The 19142-nt window shown below is 46.6% G+C and overlaps 2 protein-coding genes across 6 annotated transcripts in view; one reads left to right on the top strand and one right to left on the bottom strand.

The window, feature by feature from the left end:
- The window catches only part of SRGAP2 (SLIT-ROBO Rho GTPase activating protein 2), a 210502-nt gene extending 203978 nt beyond the window's left edge, over window positions 1-6524 (bottom strand). For all 5 annotated transcript variants that reach the window (XM_073319746.2, XM_073319744.2, XM_073319742.2 and 2 more), the window contains exons 1-2: window positions 6448-6524; window positions 1872-2401 (exon numbers count right to left, since the gene is read on the bottom strand). In XM_073319746.2, coding sequence (XP_073175847.1) covers window positions 1872-1938 — 67 coding nt within the window. In that variant the 5' untranslated portion in view covers window positions 1939-2401; window positions 6448-6524. The remainder of the gene's footprint in view (window positions 1-1871; window positions 2402-6447) is intronic.
- Window positions 6525-6688: 164 nt separating this feature from the next.
- FAM72A (family with sequence similarity 72 member A) lies at window positions 6689-18796 on the top strand. Its single transcript, XM_073320055.2, has 5 exons — window positions 6689-6850; window positions 7331-7548; window positions 13550-13627; window positions 15000-15124; window positions 16158-18796. The coding sequence occupies exons 2-5, from the start codon at window positions 7397-7399 to the stop codon at window positions 16250-16252; spliced, it is 450 nt and encodes a 149-aa protein (XP_073176156.1). The 5' UTR covers window positions 6689-6850; window positions 7331-7396; the 3' UTR covers window positions 16253-18796.
- The last annotated feature ends 346 nt before the right edge of the window (window positions 18797-19142 follow it).

The raw sequence follows: 19142 nt of genomic DNA on the forward strand, positions 1-19142 counted from the left end.
CCACTGCTGCAGCCACCTCAGGGTTGAAATACCTTTAGCAACACTAATTATCCGAAGGAGAGTAAAATAAGAAGATCAACATCCAAATGTAACTACAGGGGCAATTTAGAGGCAGCATGTAATGAACCAGATTTGGAAATTGACCAAAGACACCACAATTAACATGATACTGTTTGCTACACTAGGACAATGGTATTTTTAATCACAAAATGGTCAGAATTTTGGATTTTAGCCTCAAACAGTTCAGTGCCCCCTATCACTGTGCTGGAGCACTGGTTCTAGAGAGACAATGCCATTTCCTGAACCAGCAACAGTACCTCCTCCTACTCCTTGGCATTTTCTTACAGAGCTTCCATTCCAATATTGACCACAGCTGATTCTATTTCAGGTGCAAGAGCTGATGAGATCACAGCCAAAGAGTATATGATGGCAGGCTTGTAAATAAATCTTCAGAATAATAATAATAAAAGCAGCTTATTACTCTAAACCCTTCTCAGACCCATCATTCAACAGAACTGAGCTACAATATTCAAGAGCTCTAGGTTAAGGAAGTGCCTTGTGCATTGTTTCAGGAAGCTGGAGGAGGGAACCCTCCCCGACCCATTTTGAAACAAGAGGCAGTATGGGGGGACCCCACATCTTCCTGCATATTTTAATTTACTGAGTTTTAAGCACCACCTACATCTCACTTTCAGCCATCTGAGTAGAGGACTAAGTCTATCTTTTTGAAGCAGCTCCTCCAGCTGGCTCTTGACATTCCACTAGACTAACTAGTTTGTCAAGTTAACATTATGTTTCACTAAGTAAGAGGTAGAGGGGAAATGTACATATATTTTTATAAATAATATATACACCTTGCAGTTCTTTTGCCTCCCATCCAGGGATCTCAAAGCATTAAAGCACTAATGAATTAAGCTTCACACACCCCTTTGAGGAGCAGCTCACACTTCACTATTTTACACAGACTCTTTTACCAAGAGACTTGCACCAGGTAACACAAATCTAACTATATCCAGAAAACCCAAGGCCATCTCCCCCCGACTCCCCCCATACACACACACACACACACACACACACTGTACCAAACAAGTTTTAGACAACAAGCTAAATGCAGTTTATTTCCCCACCAGCAACAATTTGCCAAGTCACAAGCACACAAGTATATTTTCCACAAAAATTATCTTTCACACTTTTATGCTTGTAAAGTTTTCAACACTAGCATTTCACCACCCTCTTTATCACCAAGGGCATATAATGTCCTGACCAAGCCTTAAGCTCATTTGCACCAACACCCCGCTCTCCTTTGGAATATATAAATAAAAGTTGTCATTGCAAATGCCAATTACATTCAGAACAGCAGTCCAAATATGCACAGTAAACGTAGGGTGTTCAAGTCAGGGCTGTATGAAGGAACACAGCATGTGAAATTATTGAGTGGAAGCCTGAATATTATAGCTTTTTGGCACAGACAGCTATGAAGAGTTGATGTGAACAAGGGTTCACAATACTGGCAAGTGATACACTTTTTTCTGCTTCTATTGAGGTTTTTTAAAGATTCCCTAAGGGAAAAAGAAATTGAAAAGCTATTCACTGCCTATCACATTTCAAACCTAACCATATTTTAAAGCATCCAGAAAAAGAAACCCATCTCTGTAAACTCAAGGATTTTCATACAGAAAAAAATTCCTTTCATTAGGTTGCATTAAAGTAACATGGACATACCCAGGAGTCCACCCTTACGAGGAAAAAAAATTACTGCAAATCCCTTACAAGATTGCACTGCAAATTCTTCTCCTCGTCCCCACCCAAATATCTAGTGCAAAACTGAGTCAAAACTGTAACAATACAGACGGATGTAAAATTATTCCTACCTTTGACCTGAGTATCATATTCAGCTATGATCTCCTTATCCTTTTTGAATTTAGCTGGCGACGTCATGTTTTTCCTTTCCAAAAAGATTAATCTCAGAACAGATCCACCAGAATGCAACAAATAAATGCAATTTTGTTTCTCCCAAAGAAATGCCTTGGTTTCTTGTCCTTCCCCCCTCACAACAAAAAAATCAGTCCATGGGAAGAGGGTGTGAGACGGAGTGCGGCAGCAGAAACATGCAGATGTTAGGAAATCAGCGGGTGGAAAAGGCAGTTTTGTTTCCCTGCACCAAAACCTTTATCAGCAACAGCAGCAAGCTTCAGCCGAGAGATCATGTAGCCCCCAAAGGCTTTTCCCGATTAACAACATTAATAGCACAATCAGGGAGTGGAAGTCCTTCCGCACAACATGTTGTGTGTGGGTTTCGTTTGCTTTTTTTTTTTTTAAATAGGCTCAACGATGATGCACATAAAATCCCAAACGGGAGCAGAAATGAAGGATCAGATGTTTTCTTCTTTGGTTTTGTTGCCTGTAAATAGAAAAATATTTTTAAAAAAATTACACTGAGTTACACGATGCAAGGAGAAAATTTGTGATTTCTGCTGTAGTACTGCAAATTCCTCTTTAAACTGCAGCATATTACTACATATGTGCATCACCCAGGTAAGCAAGATAAAATGCATGCATCATAGCAAGTACCCCCACCCCCAAAAAAATCTCATTGGGAGAGCTCAGTCCCCAGAGAAAAAGGGGTGGGAGTGAAAGGAAACTTGCCTGCACAAAAATCACTTCTCTAAATGAGCAAAACAGGGAGAAAGAGAGGTACTGGAGAAGCAGCAACATGATACACTGAACAATTAGACTCAAATCCCTAAATTACACGAACTGCAGGAGCTCAAAAATGAATCCACAAACCATTTTGTAAACAAGATTAATCCCCTTTGGCATAGCTAAAACAGAAGCCTGTGATTCAACAGACGTGGCAGCTTTTTTTTATTATACATTATTGTTTATGATTACCACTGTTTGGTTCTCTCCCCCAGTCCAGAAATATAGGTATCTCCTCTAGACATCAAAGCAGGTTTGGAGCCAGGGGAAATGCAGCCCAGCATGTGCAAGGCAGATGCAAATCTCCCAACAGGGGGAAGTCAGATCACAATTGGGGGGGGAGGGGTTAGAAGTTATTCTGGGTAACAAATGTAAAAAATCTGGGAAATGTGCATTTTTTAAAAAGCCAACCAACAATTGGATCCACATCCAACATCCAGAGGAACAACGTGGCTAGCAGAGGGAAAGGATTACAGACTAGGGTTAGAGCATTTAAATGGAAAACAAACAAACAAACAGAAAGAGTGTAGCTGGCTGCCCCCTTAGTTACGGAGGGAGTGGAAGATATTCCAAGCTGCTCTATGCCATTACTATCCACCCAGCTGGAAAGAGACTGCGCAAATACACATATTTAAAGCACTCCCAAAAATACATGGAGAAGCCACCGGAGCTCCCCCCAATGCTGACTGCAAAACCCTCTAGCACCTCGGGATCCTGGCTGCTGTAAATTCCATCGTATAAAGGAGAGGGCCACTTGGCCCCCAAACCCCATTTGCTTTTCATTTCTGGAATGACGGGCCCAGCCCTGTATTCCCTTTCCTGCTGCTGATCGTAGCAGGGAGAAGAGATGGGGGTAGTGGGAAGAGTATTATGGGTTTGAAAGAGAATATTAAAGTCTGAGGAAAAGGGGAGATGAGCTCTGGGAATGAAGTGGGGGGAGAAGATGAGCTCCTAGAATGGGGAAGATGGGGGAAAATCAATCCTGGAGTGTGGGGTGAGGAAGGTTTGGGAGCTATACGGGGGCGGGGGGGGGGGGATGTAGGCATGGGGGAATAATTGCTCCTTGAGTATTATGGACTGAAGGGGGAATTTTATGGGCCGGAAACTCTATCCTAAGAGAAGGGCTGTGCCGCGAGGGGGGTTACACAATTAGGGAGGACTATGCCGGGGGTTACAATTGCAGGGAAACGGGGCTATGCCGCAGGGGAGTTACAATGGTGGGGGGGCAAAGGGGCTATATCGCGGGGGGGGGGGGTTGCAACTGGGGAGCGGCTGTGCCGGGGGTTACAGCTGGAGGGAAAGGGAAGCTATGCCTGGGGGGGAAGGGTTTACAATTAGCGGAGAAGGGGGCTACGCCGCGGGGGGGGGGGGTTACGGTTGGAGGGGAGAAAGGGGGGCCGCGGTTAGCGGGGAGAAAGGGGGGCCGGGCCGGGGCCGCAGTTAGCGGGGAGAAAAGGGGGGCCGGGCCGGGGCCGCAGTTAGCGGGGAGAAAGGGGGGCCGGGCCGGGGCCGCAGTTAGCGGGGAGAAAGGGGGGCCGGGCCGGGGCCGCAGTTAGCGGGGAGAAAGGGGGGCCGGGCCGGGGCCGCAGTTAGCGGGGAGAAAGGGGGGCCGGGCCGGGGCCGCAGTTAGCGGGGAGAAAGGGGGGCCGGGCCGGGGCCGCAGTTAGCGGGGAGAAAGGGGGGCCGGGCCGGGGCCGCAGTTAGCGGGGAGAAAGGGGGGCCGGGCCGGGGCCGCAGTTAGCGGGGAGAAAGGGGGGCCCGGGCCGGGGCCGCAGTTAGCGGGGAGAAAGGGGCCACGCCGGGGGGGGGGCCGGGGTTGCAGTTAGCGGGGAGAAGGGGGGCCACGCCGGGGGGGGGGGCCGGGGTTGCAGTTAGCGGGGAGAAGGGGGGCCACGCCGGGGGGGGGGGCCGGGGTTGCAGTTAGCGGGGAGAAGGGGGGCCACGCCGGGGGGGGGGGGGGCCGGGGTTGCAGTTAGCGGGGAGAAGGGGGGCCACGCCGGGGGGGGGGGGCCGGGGTTGCAGTTAGCGGGGAGAAGGGGGGCCACGCCGGGGGGGGGGGGGCCGGGGTTGCAGTTAGCGGGGAGAAGGGGGGCCACGCCGGGGGGGGGGGGGCCGGGGTTGCAGTTAGCGGGGAGAAGGGGGGCCACGCCGGGGGGGGGGGGGGGGGGCGGGGGTTGCAGTTAGCGGGGAGAAGGGGGGCCACGCCCGGGGGGGGGGGGGGGCGGGGTTGCAGTTAGCGGGGAGAAGGGGGGCCACGCCGGGGGGGGGGGGGCGGGGTTGCAGTTAGCGGGGAGAAGGGGGGCCACGCCGGGGGGGGGGGGGGCGGGGTTGCAGTTAGCGGGGGAGAAGGGGGGCCACGCCGGGGGGGGGGGGGCGGGGTTGCAGTTAGCGGGGAGAAGGGGGGCCACGCCGGGGGGGGGGGGGCGGGGTTGCCAGTTAGCGGGGAGAAGGGGGGCCACGCCGGGGGGGGGGGGGGCGGGGTTGCAGTTAGCGGGGAGAAGGGGGGCCACGCCGGGGGGGGGGGGGCGGGGTTGCAGTTAGCGGGGAGAAGGGGGGCCACGCCGGGGGGGGGGGGGCGGGGTTGCAGTTAGCGGGGAGAAGGGGGGCCACGCCGGGGGGGGGGGGGCGGGGTTGCAGTTAGCGGGGAGAAGGGGGGCCACGCCGGGGGGGGGGGGGCGGGGTTGCAGTTAGCGGGGAGAAGGGGGGCCACGCCGGGGGGGGGGGGCGGGGTTGCAGTTAGCGGGGAGAAGGGGGGCCACGCCGGGGGGGGGGCGGGGTTGCAGTTAGCGGGGAGAAGGGGGGCCACGCCGGGGGAGGGGGCGGGGTTGCAGTTAGCGGGGAGAAGGGGGGCCACGCCGGGGGAGGGGGCGGGGTTGCAGTTAGCGGGGAGAAGGGGGGCCACGCCGGGGGAGGGGGCGGGGTTGCAGTTAGCGGGGAGAAGGGGGGCCACGCCGGGGGAGGGGGCGGGGTTGCAGTTAGCGGGGAGAAGGGGGGCCACGCCGGGGGAGGGGGCGGGGTTGCAGTTAGCGGGGAGAAGGGGGGCCACGCCGGGGGGGGGGGGCGGGGTTGCAGTTAGCGGGGAGAAGGGGGGCCACGCCGGGGGGGGGGGGCGGGGTTGCAGTTAGCGGGGAGAAGGGGGGCCACGCCGGGGGGGGGGCGGGGTTGCAGTTAGCGGGGAGAAGGGGGGCCACGCCGGGGGGGGGGCGGGGTTGCAGTTAGCGGGGAGAAGGGGGGCCACGCCGGGGGGGGGGGCGGGGTTGCAGTTAGCGGGGAGAAGGGGGGCCACGCCGGGGGGGGGGGCGGGGTTGCAGTTAGCGGGGAGAAGGGGGGCCACGCCGGGGGGGGGGCGGGGTTGCAGTTAGCGGGGAGAAGGGGGGCCACGCCGGGGGAGGGGGCGGGGTTGCAGTTAGCGGGGAGAAGGGGGGCCACGCCGGGGGAGGGGGCGGGGTTGCAGTTAGCGGGGAGAAGGGGGGCCACGCCGGGGGGAGGGGGCGGGGTTGCAGTTAGCGAAGAAGGGGGGCTATGGGGCTCTGCCTGCGAGAAGGGGCGGCGGGGGTGCTCTGGGCGAGCCAGGAGAGCGACCGGCTAGGGGGGAGCAATGGGCTTGCGGCGGCAGCCGCTGCCGGCCACCGCGGGCTGGGGACTATGCGGGTCTCCCGGGGGGCTGGAGTATTATGGGCTGGGGCGCGCCCATGGTAGGGCGGAGGTCTGCGCGACACACGCCTCGGTCCCGGGCGGAGCTCGTACCTGCAGCGCGGCGCAGCCAGGTCCCCTCCTCCATGAGCCGAGGCGCTCCAGCTACGGCTCCCGCGGTCAGTTTCCTCCGCAGCGCGAGCTCGCCCACCCCGCCCCTTCGTCTGCCTCCCCCAATCAGCAGCTGGGAAGATTCAGAGTGACACTCCTCCTAACCAATAGCAGCGTTCTACTGTTTTCTGTGCCCCGCCTCTGGCTCACGGTTCCTCCAGTTAGGAGCGGAAGGGGCGGGGCCCTCGCGGCTCTGAGAGGCGGATCCCCCCAATCGGGCTCGAGGGGAGCGTTGGCTCTCTTCCAATGGGAAGCGAGGACAGGGATTCAAACGGAGTGTGACAGTTCTGAAGACAGGGGCTCGCTGGGGCCAGCCCGTTGGGGGTCTAACGGCAGCAGGGCTGACGTAGGTGGCTCAGCCGGCCCGGGGCAAAGAGAAAGGGGTCGGCCTCTGGGAGGGGCAGTAAGCAGGAGCTGTGGGGGTGGGGTAGCAGGGTGAGAGGGGGAGCCCAGGGCCCCCGCTGGTGGGGGGAAAGGAGGAGGGGGGGGGAAGACAAGACCCCCAGTAGAGAGGGCGGGGGGAAGGAAGGGGAGAGCATAAGGCCCCCACTGGTAGGCAGGAGGGGGAGTACAGGGCCTGCAAGGGGGCGGGGGGTGTTGGAGCCTGGAGGGGGCAGCAGGGTGGGAAAGGGGAGTCCATCTCCAGGGCAAGGGAGGGGTGCAGCTATAGGGCTGTACCCTGAGGGAGGGGGCCGTGGGTGTGGGAAGAGCAGCTGAGGGGGCACAGTCCCTGGGGCAAGGAGCCTGAGAGGGGGAGCTGAAGAAGGGGGCGGGGGGGGGGGCGCTCGGTGCAGCTATGGGGGTCTGATGGTCAGTCTGCCCTCAGAGAAGCAAGGAGCACCCTCACCGCTCTCTGGGAAGAGGGGACGGACCCTTTGGGGCCAGAGCCATCATGTCCACGAGTGGCTGCACCTTCAAGGACAGGTGTGTGTCCCTGCTGTGCTGCAGATTCTGCCAGCAGGTGCTGAGCTCGCGGGGGATGAAGGCTGTGCTGCTGGCCAACACAGAGATTGACCTCTACTCCACCGACATCCCACCCACCAGGTAAGTCCTCTTCCTTTGCCACCTGCAGGCATCTCAACAGTGGACTAATGTCACAGTAGCCCCCAAAGACCTTAATCCGTAGGAATCCCCCATTGTGTTAGATACCAGGCAAATCAATAAGAAGGCCCAGTTCCTACTCCCCAGATCTCAATCTACTCCTTATAATTGTGTAGGGCAGGTAGGCAAGCAAGTATTAGTATTTCCATTTTACTGCAACAGGAACTGAGGAACAGTCCAAACACAGAATGGTATAGTACTTTAGAAAATACATATATACAAGCTGTAAATAATAAACAAGACTCATTTTTTCTCAGCTTTAAAATGTGAAGTTTTCTTGGTGTTTGGCTCTAAATATGTTCCTGTGATAATCACTGTAGGGTTGGATTTAACAGCCTTCTGGAAAGTAACTAGCCTTTAAACAGAAGTGAAAGTGACTTGAAAGTGTCAGTTTCACTCCTGTTTCAAGTCAGTATCTAGTTTATTTTTGTTTGTAGTAGGGTAACCCTCCAGGCAGGTGCAGTATAAACTCTGGGGGCCTTGCCCCAGACTAGTGGGATGTTTCCAACACATAAATGACCTATTCCAAGCTTAGTGAACCGTAAATAAGTAAGTAGTGTAAATGATAGAAAAATCTGGATTACTTTCTACAAATTGTTGTTCAAGAGTTAGTAACAAAGTAAGAATATACAGTAAAATTATTTTAAACCTAACCCATGTCCCTTAAGTGATTTGCCACAAGATGTCAGAAAGTGTTAGTATTAGATCGAGAAATGCATCTCAGCCCTGATCCTATTCTGCTACTCTACCCTTAAGGCCACACACTCTCCCCCCTAGTAACTGTGATCAGTGGTTCTGAACCAGGGGGTATGTCAACTCATCTAGATATTTGCCTGGTTTTACAGCAGGCAACATAAAAAGCACTAGCAAGGTCAGTACAAACTAAAATTTCGTATGGACAATGACTTGTTTATATTGCTCTATATACTATACACTGAAATGTAAGTACAATATTTATATTCCAATTGATTTCATAATTCTATGGTAAAAATGAAAAAGTAAGCAATTTTTCAGTAATAGTGTGCTTTGTCACTTTTGTATTTTTGTGTCTGATTCTGTGAGCAACTAGTTTTTAAGTGAGGTGAAACTTGGTGGTACACAAGACAAATCAGACTCCTAAAAGGGGTACAGTAGTCGGGAAAGGTTTAGAGCCACTGATTTAGATGATGGATAATAAGATTGTTCATTGGCATATCTTGAACGTACATCCAGCCTGACAAAAATAAATGTGGGTTTTTCAGTGTAAAAACGTCACTACGATCAAATACAGCTACTTTCTCTGTTTCAGTCAAATTTGTTTATTTTATGGATACAAACATGTTTTTGCTCTTAATGGTGCAGGAACCAATATCAATCAAGGAAAGCAAGCTGTATTCTGTTTGGCCTCATAGATCAACAGAATTGTTGAGTGCATTAACTGGTGAAGATGAAAGAAGCAAAAAGAACCCAATTTGGCTTTCATGGTTAAGCAAGGACAAGAATTAAAGAAGAAGAAAAAAAAAATCTTTCTTGTTAATTGATCAAATGTAAGCTGGAGTCAGAGGATGAGTAACTATGGGAAAGCAATATTTACATATTAAATAGTAAATTAAATATTCAGAATGTAAATTACAAAGTGTTAATCTGTAAGCACGAGTTAAAAGGAGATAAACTAAGATGGGCTAAAATTTAATTAAAAAACAACAACAAAGGTTCATTTTTTTAAACACATTCTAATCACTAAGCCATTGTTCTGTGGTCTCATTTGAGATTTACAATAGACACCTCGTTCCTGGCACAGATGTTCTAAACTGGTGTAAAATGTCTTTCACACAATGCTAGTTGTCAAATGTGAGTTAAAGTGATCTGTGTGGTTACAAATGTAATCCACAGTTTTAGTGTACAATAAAAACATATTATCTACAAAAATGAGTTTATGAAAGTCAGTAAACCACGTTTCAGTATGAAGTTAAAATAGCGATCTGTGTTTTAGTGACTCAGGAAATGATTTCTTGGTATGTGATTTCCTGATACTGTAATAATTGATTTTATGGCAAATGATGGTTGGTCGGGGCTGAGTGGTTAGAGTTGGAGCTAATGTATCGAGGATCTAAATTATAAGAATAAATCAAAATAGAAAACATGCAGATTCTTAAGTAAACTTATATCTCTGCATACAGGGCAGAAGGTCAACTCTCAGGACTGTTTTTTTCCACCCATTAACAGAATGAATGGAAGCACTCATGTTGGACATGGAGCACTCAACCCGGTACATACCAAGTTATGTAAACAAATTGCCCCTTTTCTCACAAAGTCTGTACCTACATTACCATTGATGCCGTTCTAACAGTGGAAATACTAGTGTGAACCAGCTGTTGGCATTCTACCTACCATCTCATCTAACATAGCTTAAAGCAGGGTCTGCACAACACTACAGTTGAAATGCCAGTGGCTGCCTACACTAGTGCTCCAACTGGTGGGAAAACTAGGAAGGATCGCCAAGTCAAAGAGAGTTGTAAAATAGGAAAGATCAGTTTGCTTTGAAAATATTATTTTGTTCCCATTTACAAAAACAGAACCAATTAAAAATGACAGGAGTTGACAAAGCTTATCTACCTAAGATCTACCATAGAAACCCTATTACAGAAGAGTATTTGACAATATTAGTTTGCTCTTAACAGCTTTTCTACAGAGGAGCTCAAAAGACATTAAAAACAGACAGCCTCACAGAAGATGGGTTGAGGCAACACCTGATTTAGATAATACTATCCTACTTTCCAGAAGAAGAAACTGACACACAGATGTTAAGTCTGACAATGGCCTTGTCTGCACTAGGAAATTGACCCAATGCTAAAGCTGGCTATGTCCATAGTAAGGAACTATAGAAGAAGTTATCCACCAGAGCTACCACAATTGTAGCTGGGAGTCCTGATGTAGACAAAGTGCTACCAGCCTCTACCATCACCAGCTTTGAAGGTATGTCTACACAGCAAAAGCTAGCATGGGCTAGTCTGTCCAAGCTAACTTGAATCCAGCTAGCATGGGTAATAATAGAAGTGCAGCCAGCACAGCACAGGTTTCACTGTGTGCTACCAAGCTGAGTATGCACTACAAAAGACGCACTGAAAGTGTACCTCAAGAAAACTGATGTGGACATCACAAACTGGGAGAAGCAAGCCACCAACCGACCCCCATAGCACCACATCCTCCATCAAGCAATAGGTCGCTTTGAGGAGAAGTGCCTTGCTCTCAAACCTGAAAAGAGAAAGAAGGAAGGAAAAAAGAAAGAACTTTCTCCCAGCAGGCAGTTGGCCTGCCAGGAAATGTCTGTACCTATTGCGGCAGATCTGTGATTCCAGGATTGGACTCCTGAGTCATCTCAGGACCCATATGTAAATCTGTAGTAGAGATCATCCTTGAATCAAGGGGTCGCCGATGATGATGTTCATGATGCATCCCAGACTTGCACTACCCGCACAGAAGCCTGACTGTGGTGTCTTCGCTATTATTATTTCCTGGGTTAGCTGGATTCAAGATACCCATGCACAGCATTTTCTTTGTTAGACAGCTTAAGTGAGAGTGGTAAAAATGCTGGACACTTGTTGCAACCCAACCACTACTGAAAGCCCTACTGTAAAGAACACTGATTCCCTACAGACAAAGATGTAGGGTGTCTGCAACGAGCATAGTGAAAGGGTACTGAAAATGGTTTAACTGCAAGTGCACAGACAGAACTAAATCAAATCACCTACCATTTCTGAAACTGTGTTGAACATAGTTTGAACCTGTTCACCCTTGCAGTTAAACTACGTCTTGCTCTAGGTCAGCAGTACGTATTGCCTATGACACCCATTGTAAATAGGCAAGTTTCTTAATGTAGATATAGATAGTGAGTTGCTAACTGAACCCAATGGTAACGGAGTTCAATCCCTGTATAAAAAGACTAATTATCACCTCTAAGTACTAGTGAGAGGCCCAGTTCCCTTGTGGTCTAGTTAAAATGGTTAGCTCTGGACTGACTGACTGCTTGGAACTGGGACAACAACAAAGCAGCTCTTGAGCCTTGCTGATGTTTACCTCTGTGGGCCAGTTCATTGAGTTGCATAAAACCAAACCACACTCATAGTCTGAAACAATTCAGAAGAAGTTAGCCATCATCCTCAGGTAAAGTAGGAAAAATTAAATATATAGAGCAAAGCCATTAAAGGGACTTTGTCAGCTAGCTTGTAACTTTATTTTCTGCCAGTGTGTAATATTTTTAGAAGCTTAAAGAGGTAAATAAGCCTACTCTAAAATTAAGTTTCAATTACTGTCATGGATTTTTAAAACAGAATCTGATGGGCACTTCCCACCAGATCACACTAATTTCAGGTGGTCAGATTTGGTCTAAAGCACTCAATTATGCTTCATTTTTAATTACTCTCCTAAGAGGAATCTACCTGACCGCAGATTCTGCTGGGATTATAGTGTGCACATATAGGGGAGTTGCAGATCCCATCAACCACTTACGAACCTCAGCTGCTAAAAGTTTCACGGGTGATCCTTTAAGTCTCTGTATAGTAGTAAATGCCCATACTATAGGCCTGAGGAGAAACCCTCATTGGCCATCAAAAAGATTGTAGAATTAAAAAGGATATTGCTACATGTATAACCTGGTGAAGTGGAGTGTGCCTCAGGACAGTGCCTGGATTGGTCTCACAGTGGACAAACTTCAAGTATGGAGAAAAAGCACTTAGTGGAATAAGATCTTCAAAAAAAATTAGCACTATTTTGTTTTATAGCACCGATGACTAACTCAGTGCAACAGAGTATAGCTAACAGAGTATAGAATTGCTTGGGATAGTGTCATCTTGAGATTCTTGTGAGCAATGCCTTTTGGTCATTGACTTGACTTGATAAAAATGACCATCACATTGGGTGCTTTTATTCCTTTCTATGTAGCAACCAGTTCCAGGAAGTAATCCAGTTTTGGTTTATTGGTGTGATAACTGGAGATATGCAATTAAGTGACTACGCAGTAGTGTAATGTTCAGCATCGTTCGTACTATTCCTCACGTGGTTTGTGATGAGTTTAACTTTGATGCTCTTCAAGGTTGTGTTGAAAGTATCTTTATTCTACCCCCCTCTGCCTCTTTTGCTATTTAATGGTGCCCTCAAATACCTGCTTTACACTAATGGTCTGCTATTCTTCCTCTTACTCCGTGAAGTGAAGAGAGTCAGCTATGTGAATATTTGAAGTACATTCACTTAGCATTGGGATTCAGCTGAAATCTGTGTTGAGCAGATGACCCTAGACCATTGAGTATTATGGTACGCTACTGGACAACTAGAGGTGAGCTGTTGAGGAAGCATTGTAAGAGGCAGGGAGCACTATCTCTCAGCTCACAAATTTGACATCTGCCTGCTTTCCTGGCCTTAGTGTAAGAATAGGGATTGTATAATCAAAAGCTGAGACTTTTTTTTAATTGCTGCTGGGACTGACCTGCGGTTCCTTCAATAGCATTTTGTACTCTTAAGCTGGAATTTAGGTATGCAGTCCTAAGCTCGACAACCAGCATCCTTGGCCAGCAAAAGTATTATGTAGCGGATATCCCTCTCAGTCCTTGAGCTGTATGAACCACTGCCACCTCCGCTCAAGAGGGGAAGGGTGGTCCCAACAGAATCTTCTTTAGAACCCAAGCAACCAAATATACTAAAGCAGTGCTCCTGGTGGAAGGTAGCAGGTTCCTGAAAGCTAGCATGTGTGCACTGTGATGCTGGCTGAGGGTTTGCTGGTGGAATATATAGGAATCTTTTCTATCTTGATACTAGTTTGCTTGGTGATTGTGAATGGAAATAGAAAAGTAAGAACTTCAAACACCTAACACTGGTTTGTTGGAATTCTAGCTTACCGCAAAAGCAAGTGGCTGGGTGAAGTTATGTTAAATGTCTAAACTATTCCTGTGACGAATTTTTTCCCCTCCAGTACGGTTGACTTCATTGGAAGCTGCTATTTCACTGACATCTGCAAATGCAAACTGAAGAACGTTGCATGCTTAAAATGGTAAGTAATATTTCAATGTGACTCGTAATCATACAAGCACCTGCTCCACAATGCATGTGCTGCAGCAACAACATTGCAACCTCTCATTACTGGCCACTAAAGTTGTCACAAATGAAATGAATTTGATATAACATTGCTCAGTGGAAACTTGGCCCCGCTACCTTTGGACATGACTGTTAGTCTGTCATTGTAGAAGTCCCTAGCAGAAATGCACGGAAGAATGTGTATCAAGACTAAGGTGGGGTTCTATAGGAAACTTGCATAACACTGACTCCAGAGAGACTGCTTCAGTATTGATTTGAGATAGCTGTGTGAATAAAGTCACAAAGAAATGCAGTTACTCATATCTTCCACTTTACTAAAACAGATACAGTAGAGAATTCCTATTTTATGAACTAATTGGGGATTCAGGAGTTCATAAAATTGAACATCTCAGTTACAGTAGGTTTGTATAAGAGGCTCATAAAATTGAGGTTCTGCTGTAACAGAACATGCTGTTGGCAGACCTACTCTTCACTAGCGGATGGAAAAAATTAACATGAAAGTTCCTGGAGCTTGTTGTTTGTTTTTATTAATGCCCGATACTTAAAATACTGTTCCTTTTTTTTGAAAAAAAAGCTAAACTGCTCAAAAGGATCACTTGTCTACTTTATGCCTAAAATTTCAGTTTGCTCAGATCTGAGCTTGGATGGGAAAGTTCTTGGACTAAAAATAACAAGGTGGGTTTTTTTTGAGACTTGGCTAGCAAGGAATTCTGGTTTGTCTAGATGCTGAAATAGAAAGCACACACTTTCTTCTGGGTGTGCTACTGGGAGTGAAAGGAATCTACTATAGGTAAATTAATTAGGCTATAATCTGTTCCTACTCAAACCCTTAATTTCCATTTATTTCAGTGGAGCAGAATCAGGCTCATATATACGCCAACCTAATTACTTAGCTTTTATCAGGTCCTATTGTACCATCAGTTTTAAGGAGAACTCTCCATTGATTTCACAGGGGAGTTCTATTTTACAAATGAACAATCAGATTCCATGATAGATGCAACAAATTTCACTGACTTAAGATAAAAGTACACTCAGGTAACAGACAGAATTTGGTTCTCTGCAATAAGACAAGACTCCCTGTATAAGAAACATAAATCTTGTGCAACTCCACACACACACTTTTTCTCTAAGTAAATATATTCAGACACTTTTTGTACCATTGTTTAAAAACTCACCATTAATTTTCCCCAGATAAGAACATTATATACCAATTTGCCTGCTAAAGTGGTTAGATCCTATTTAACATTAAGCTGAGTTGGTTCTTCATTGCAAACTGGCTTTCATCCACGAACTTACATGATCATTATTTTGTTTGTTTGCTGTTCTAGTGGCAATGTTGTAGGTTACCATGTGATTGCTCCATGCAAACCTTGCCTGCTGTCCTGTAACAATGGACATTTCTGGATGTTTCACAGCCAAGCAGTCTTTGGTATGAACAGACTAGACTCATCTGGTAAGGAACTCTTTATTCTGAACAGGGAAGTTCTATTTAACTCACAGGAGAGTTAACTGGCAACTCCCCTCCACCCCAATAGCAAGGTGTCTCAAAGCATATGCAGTTTACTTAAGGTATATAGCGAGTCTATACTGAGTTGCCTTTCCAGCAGAGAGGCTTGTGAGGAAGGAATGCTCTATGAGGAAACTGTTCATGTCACCTGGAGCTTAAAGTATCTAACATGCTATATTAGGCTACCTCAACTTTGTGTGGCTTTTTTTTTTTTTTAATAAAGTCACTGGGCTGTAAGATTAATTGGTCAGAAAATTTACTCTAACCTCTTGCTGATGGGAATCAGGATTTTCTGAGGCAATATTGTTATGCAAACTGCACAAATACAAGTGGTGTAAACGCAGAGCCACAGGATACTATTTATAGTAGTGTGTGTAGCTTCACTGTGCTATTAAGCAACCTCCACTGACTGGTCATTCTGAGCTGAGCTGTGTTGTCACTGTGACCCTGGATAACTTTCTCTGTTGATCCCCATTACCTTAGGCTGAGGTTACAACCAATACTAGCTCTTACTATTCAGTTTGCTTGAGCTCCTTTTAAACAACTACTTGGCACACAAACTAAAAGTATCTAGCAATATCAGTCCTTCTGGGTCCTTCCCAAAGTATGTGGCCTTTTACTAGATCATCTATGTTTCTGTTTCTCATACACAAAAGATTAGTTAGTTTAAACACTTTTACAGTGTCATCTGTGCCTCAAACCAACACAATTAATGTAACCCAGCCATAAGGGGATTTACCAATAGCTACATGATTATTTCATATTACTCTTCATACAGGACTTGCTACTATCGTGCAGTTCAAAAGGATATTTCTAGAGATCCTTTTTGAATAAAAATAGAAAATAACCTACAGCTGGGCAATGTTGTCTTAGTTCATCTAATAGGTTTTGCAAGAGCCATTCATTTTGTGGCAATGAATGCAGTTCTTAGTCTTAGGGGTCAGAATACAAATTAAGTTATTTACAATCCTTCTTCCAGGTGTGAATTTACTGCTTTGGGGCAACTTACCAGATTTGGAGGAAAGCACTGATGAAGACATGTCTGGCATCTCTGAGGAGGAGTATATCAGATAAATATTATCAGCAGTGTGCATCACAGTGTATTCCCTCATTACCTTGTATTGCAGCTTTCTTCCTACTGTCTTAATGTACAAACTCAAGCAATACAGTAAACAGGAAGGCTGGCAAACCGTTTTCCAAAAAGGGTAGAAGCTGTCTTAGTCCAACGTAACATACCTTATAAGAATCCCTCTCAGCTTTAAAATGCGCCTATCTGAAAAATGAATGGCATACAGATGGCCACTGCCTCTGGTTTTAGGCCTATTTTGTTCTTATAGTTCTAAGTCTTAACAGCTGCAGGTAAGGAAAACACAGGCTTTGACACTTCAAGTGCCAGCTGCTGCCTGTTTTTCCTTCCTAAATAACAGCTCGGTTGTGGATCAAAAGTCTTGGCATCACTGAAAGGAATTTAATTTTTACCTCGAGTGTAGTGCTATTGAGGAATAGTTACTCTGGGTGAGCTGTGACATTATGAAGAGAATTCTATGGGCTTCAGTTAAGCTTCCTTCTGGACTCTGCCTTTTCTCTCTTCCCATTCCACCCATAGCCAGGAAGGCAGTATGTGCACAGCCTCCTTTGAGGCCACAATCAATGCTGTTGAAAGAGTGGGCCAGCAGGGATTGCTGAAACTGTACAGCTGTCTGTCTTCATCCTGCTTTGGAGTTGTTTGCTTGTGAAACCACTAGGGAGATGAGCGTTGGAATGCTCCTGAACCTGGGTTTCTCGCCTGAGTTTTTTCACAGCGTAATAAGTACTCGGTTTTGCTAAACGAAACTGCATAAGAAATTTATAGAGTGACTTTTGCTGCCAGCAAACAGAATGGCTGACAAATGGTAAATAATGAAGTATGCTGGGAACTGGCACACTTCCCTGCTTTAAATGGACATGGATCACATTCAATGAAATATTAGCATAACTATTCTTAATTAATGTTACATAAGTTAGGGAAACTCCTCTTTCTCTGTAGAAGTCTCCCTATTGTGGTGAAAAACTGAAAGAGGGAGAAAAGGCATAGTTTCCAAGCAAAATAATCTGTAATTATGTTTGTATATTTCGTCAGTATTAAATGAGATGAGCAGTAAGTATGATGCTGGAGTAGCGTGTGACAAGTTTAGGGTCAGATTCAATAAAATCTCTGTCTGGCTTCTGTGCTGCTGGAAGGTGGGTAATCCCCGCAGAGTCGGTAGTAGAAGGTGGCATGGTGCCTTTTGGAAAGGAGGCAGCCAGACATAGTGTGGAGTGAAATCTGGCTTCAAGAGTACTGTTCTGCTTGCAGCTACAAAGTAACTGCTTCAGCAAGTTTACATTCTCAAATGAAAAGTTTTCTTGTTTCTAAGGATAGGAGGGTCTAAGAGAATAACTTTGTAAAGAAAAAACATCTGAACAATAACTTTTAAAAAGGTAAACATTTACTTCAGAACACAAATATTCTATTTAATGGGAAGATTTCTGAAGGGACTTATTTTACATTTATGTAAACAGGGCTCTAGCTAGATAGTGCTTTATATGCCAATTACAGACTTTCAGAGCTTTTCAGAAATGCCTAAGTGACTTACCAGAAATATCATCAATAGTGGAGCATAAGAACAGCCATACTGGGTCAGACAATGGTCTATCTAGCCAGTATCCTGTCTTCCGCCAGTAGCCGATGCCAGGTGCTTCAAAGGGAATGAACAGAACAGGCAGTCAGAGTGATCCATCCCCTGTCGTGCACTCACAGCTTCTTGGAAAGTCAAGGAGACTTGTGCTCCTGCAGCACTTGGTAAAACCCTACCCATAGTCCCTAAGCTGAAGAACCAACAGAGTAAGTCTGCAGATCTGCACTGAGCTCCATGTGGGTAGACTCCTCTTCATTTATTTGGGCTCTGTGAGCATCAGGACAGTGCTCATTGTGCAAAACCTCTTAGGTTCTGATCCTACAAAGGACTGCCTTGGAAATCTGTGTGTTAAATGAGTTTTTTATCTCAAACAGGCTCCCTGTAACAAGCCCCTAACACAAAGCTCATTGATGTTTTGCAGAAGCCAAAGCATTTCATTCATAAACCACATGTATACTTGGTACATCTGGTTAGCTGAAGATACTTGAAAGATGCATTTATAAAATACAAAAGTGAAGTAGTGCATGATAAGGTAGGGTGGATTTCCTGAATCGTACTGAAAGCAACTCCAAGATTGATATCAAGATTAACATTTTGTATATTCTCCATTAGGCTCTGAAAAGATGCAGTGAAGGCAGACTCTTTTGTTTTAGTACTTTACTGTATTTATTCTCAACTGGTGTTACTCCCTCTTCTTCCGTGTTGGCTAAAGTGTGTATTTGCTGTTTTTCTGTATTTGGATGTCTGTTATGACTGTGTGCTGTCTACACGTGCATCAAATAAAAGTTGATTTATAACACATTCTCCTGGGGGATATATTAAGTGCACATTATGTAGCTGGGGGATTGTCTAACTTAAGAATACATCTGTAGTGATTAGGTAACAAAAATAACGAAACCACACATTATAGGTTTCAGCGTAGCAGCCGTGTTAGTCTGTATCTGCAAAAAGAAAAGGAGTACTTGGGGTACCTTAGAGACTAACAAATTTATTTGAGCATAAGCTTTCGTGAGCTACAGCTCGCTTCATCGGCTGCATGTCATTATAGCCATGATAACACATTATAGCTAACTCAGCTCATTTGAAATCTTCCCTACTATATACAGACAGTAATGGCCCAATTTTTAGAGAATCTGAGCACCCATTGTTCCAGTTAAAGTCAAAGTGAGCTACCAGCTGCTTAGCACCTTGTCTCTCTGACCAAGGGAAGTTAGTCCAATAAAAAAATGTGTCTCTAATATCCTGGGACCGACACTGCTACAACACTACTGCATACTTCAACGGTTAGACCCTCCACAGGACTCATA

This window comes from Lepidochelys kempii, chromosome 21 (assembly GCF_965140285.1).
Source record: "Lepidochelys kempii isolate rLepKem1 chromosome 21, rLepKem1.hap1, whole genome shotgun sequence".
Taxonomy (NCBI): Eukaryota; Metazoa; Chordata; order Testudines; family Cheloniidae; genus Lepidochelys; species Lepidochelys kempii.

Coding starts and splice junctions, on each gene's coding strand:
- FAM72A (XM_073320055.2), top strand. CDS start 7,397: ATGTCCACGAGTGGCTGCACCTTCAAGGACAGGTGTGTGTCCCTGCTG. Junction 7,549..13,549: donor ACCGACATCCCACCCACCAG/GTAAGTCCTCTT, acceptor TTTCCCCTCCAG/TACGGTTGACTTCATTGGAA. Junction 13,628..14,999: donor AACGTTGCATGCTTAAAATG/GTAAGTAATATT, acceptor TTGCTGTTCTAG/TGGCAATGTTGTAGGTTACC.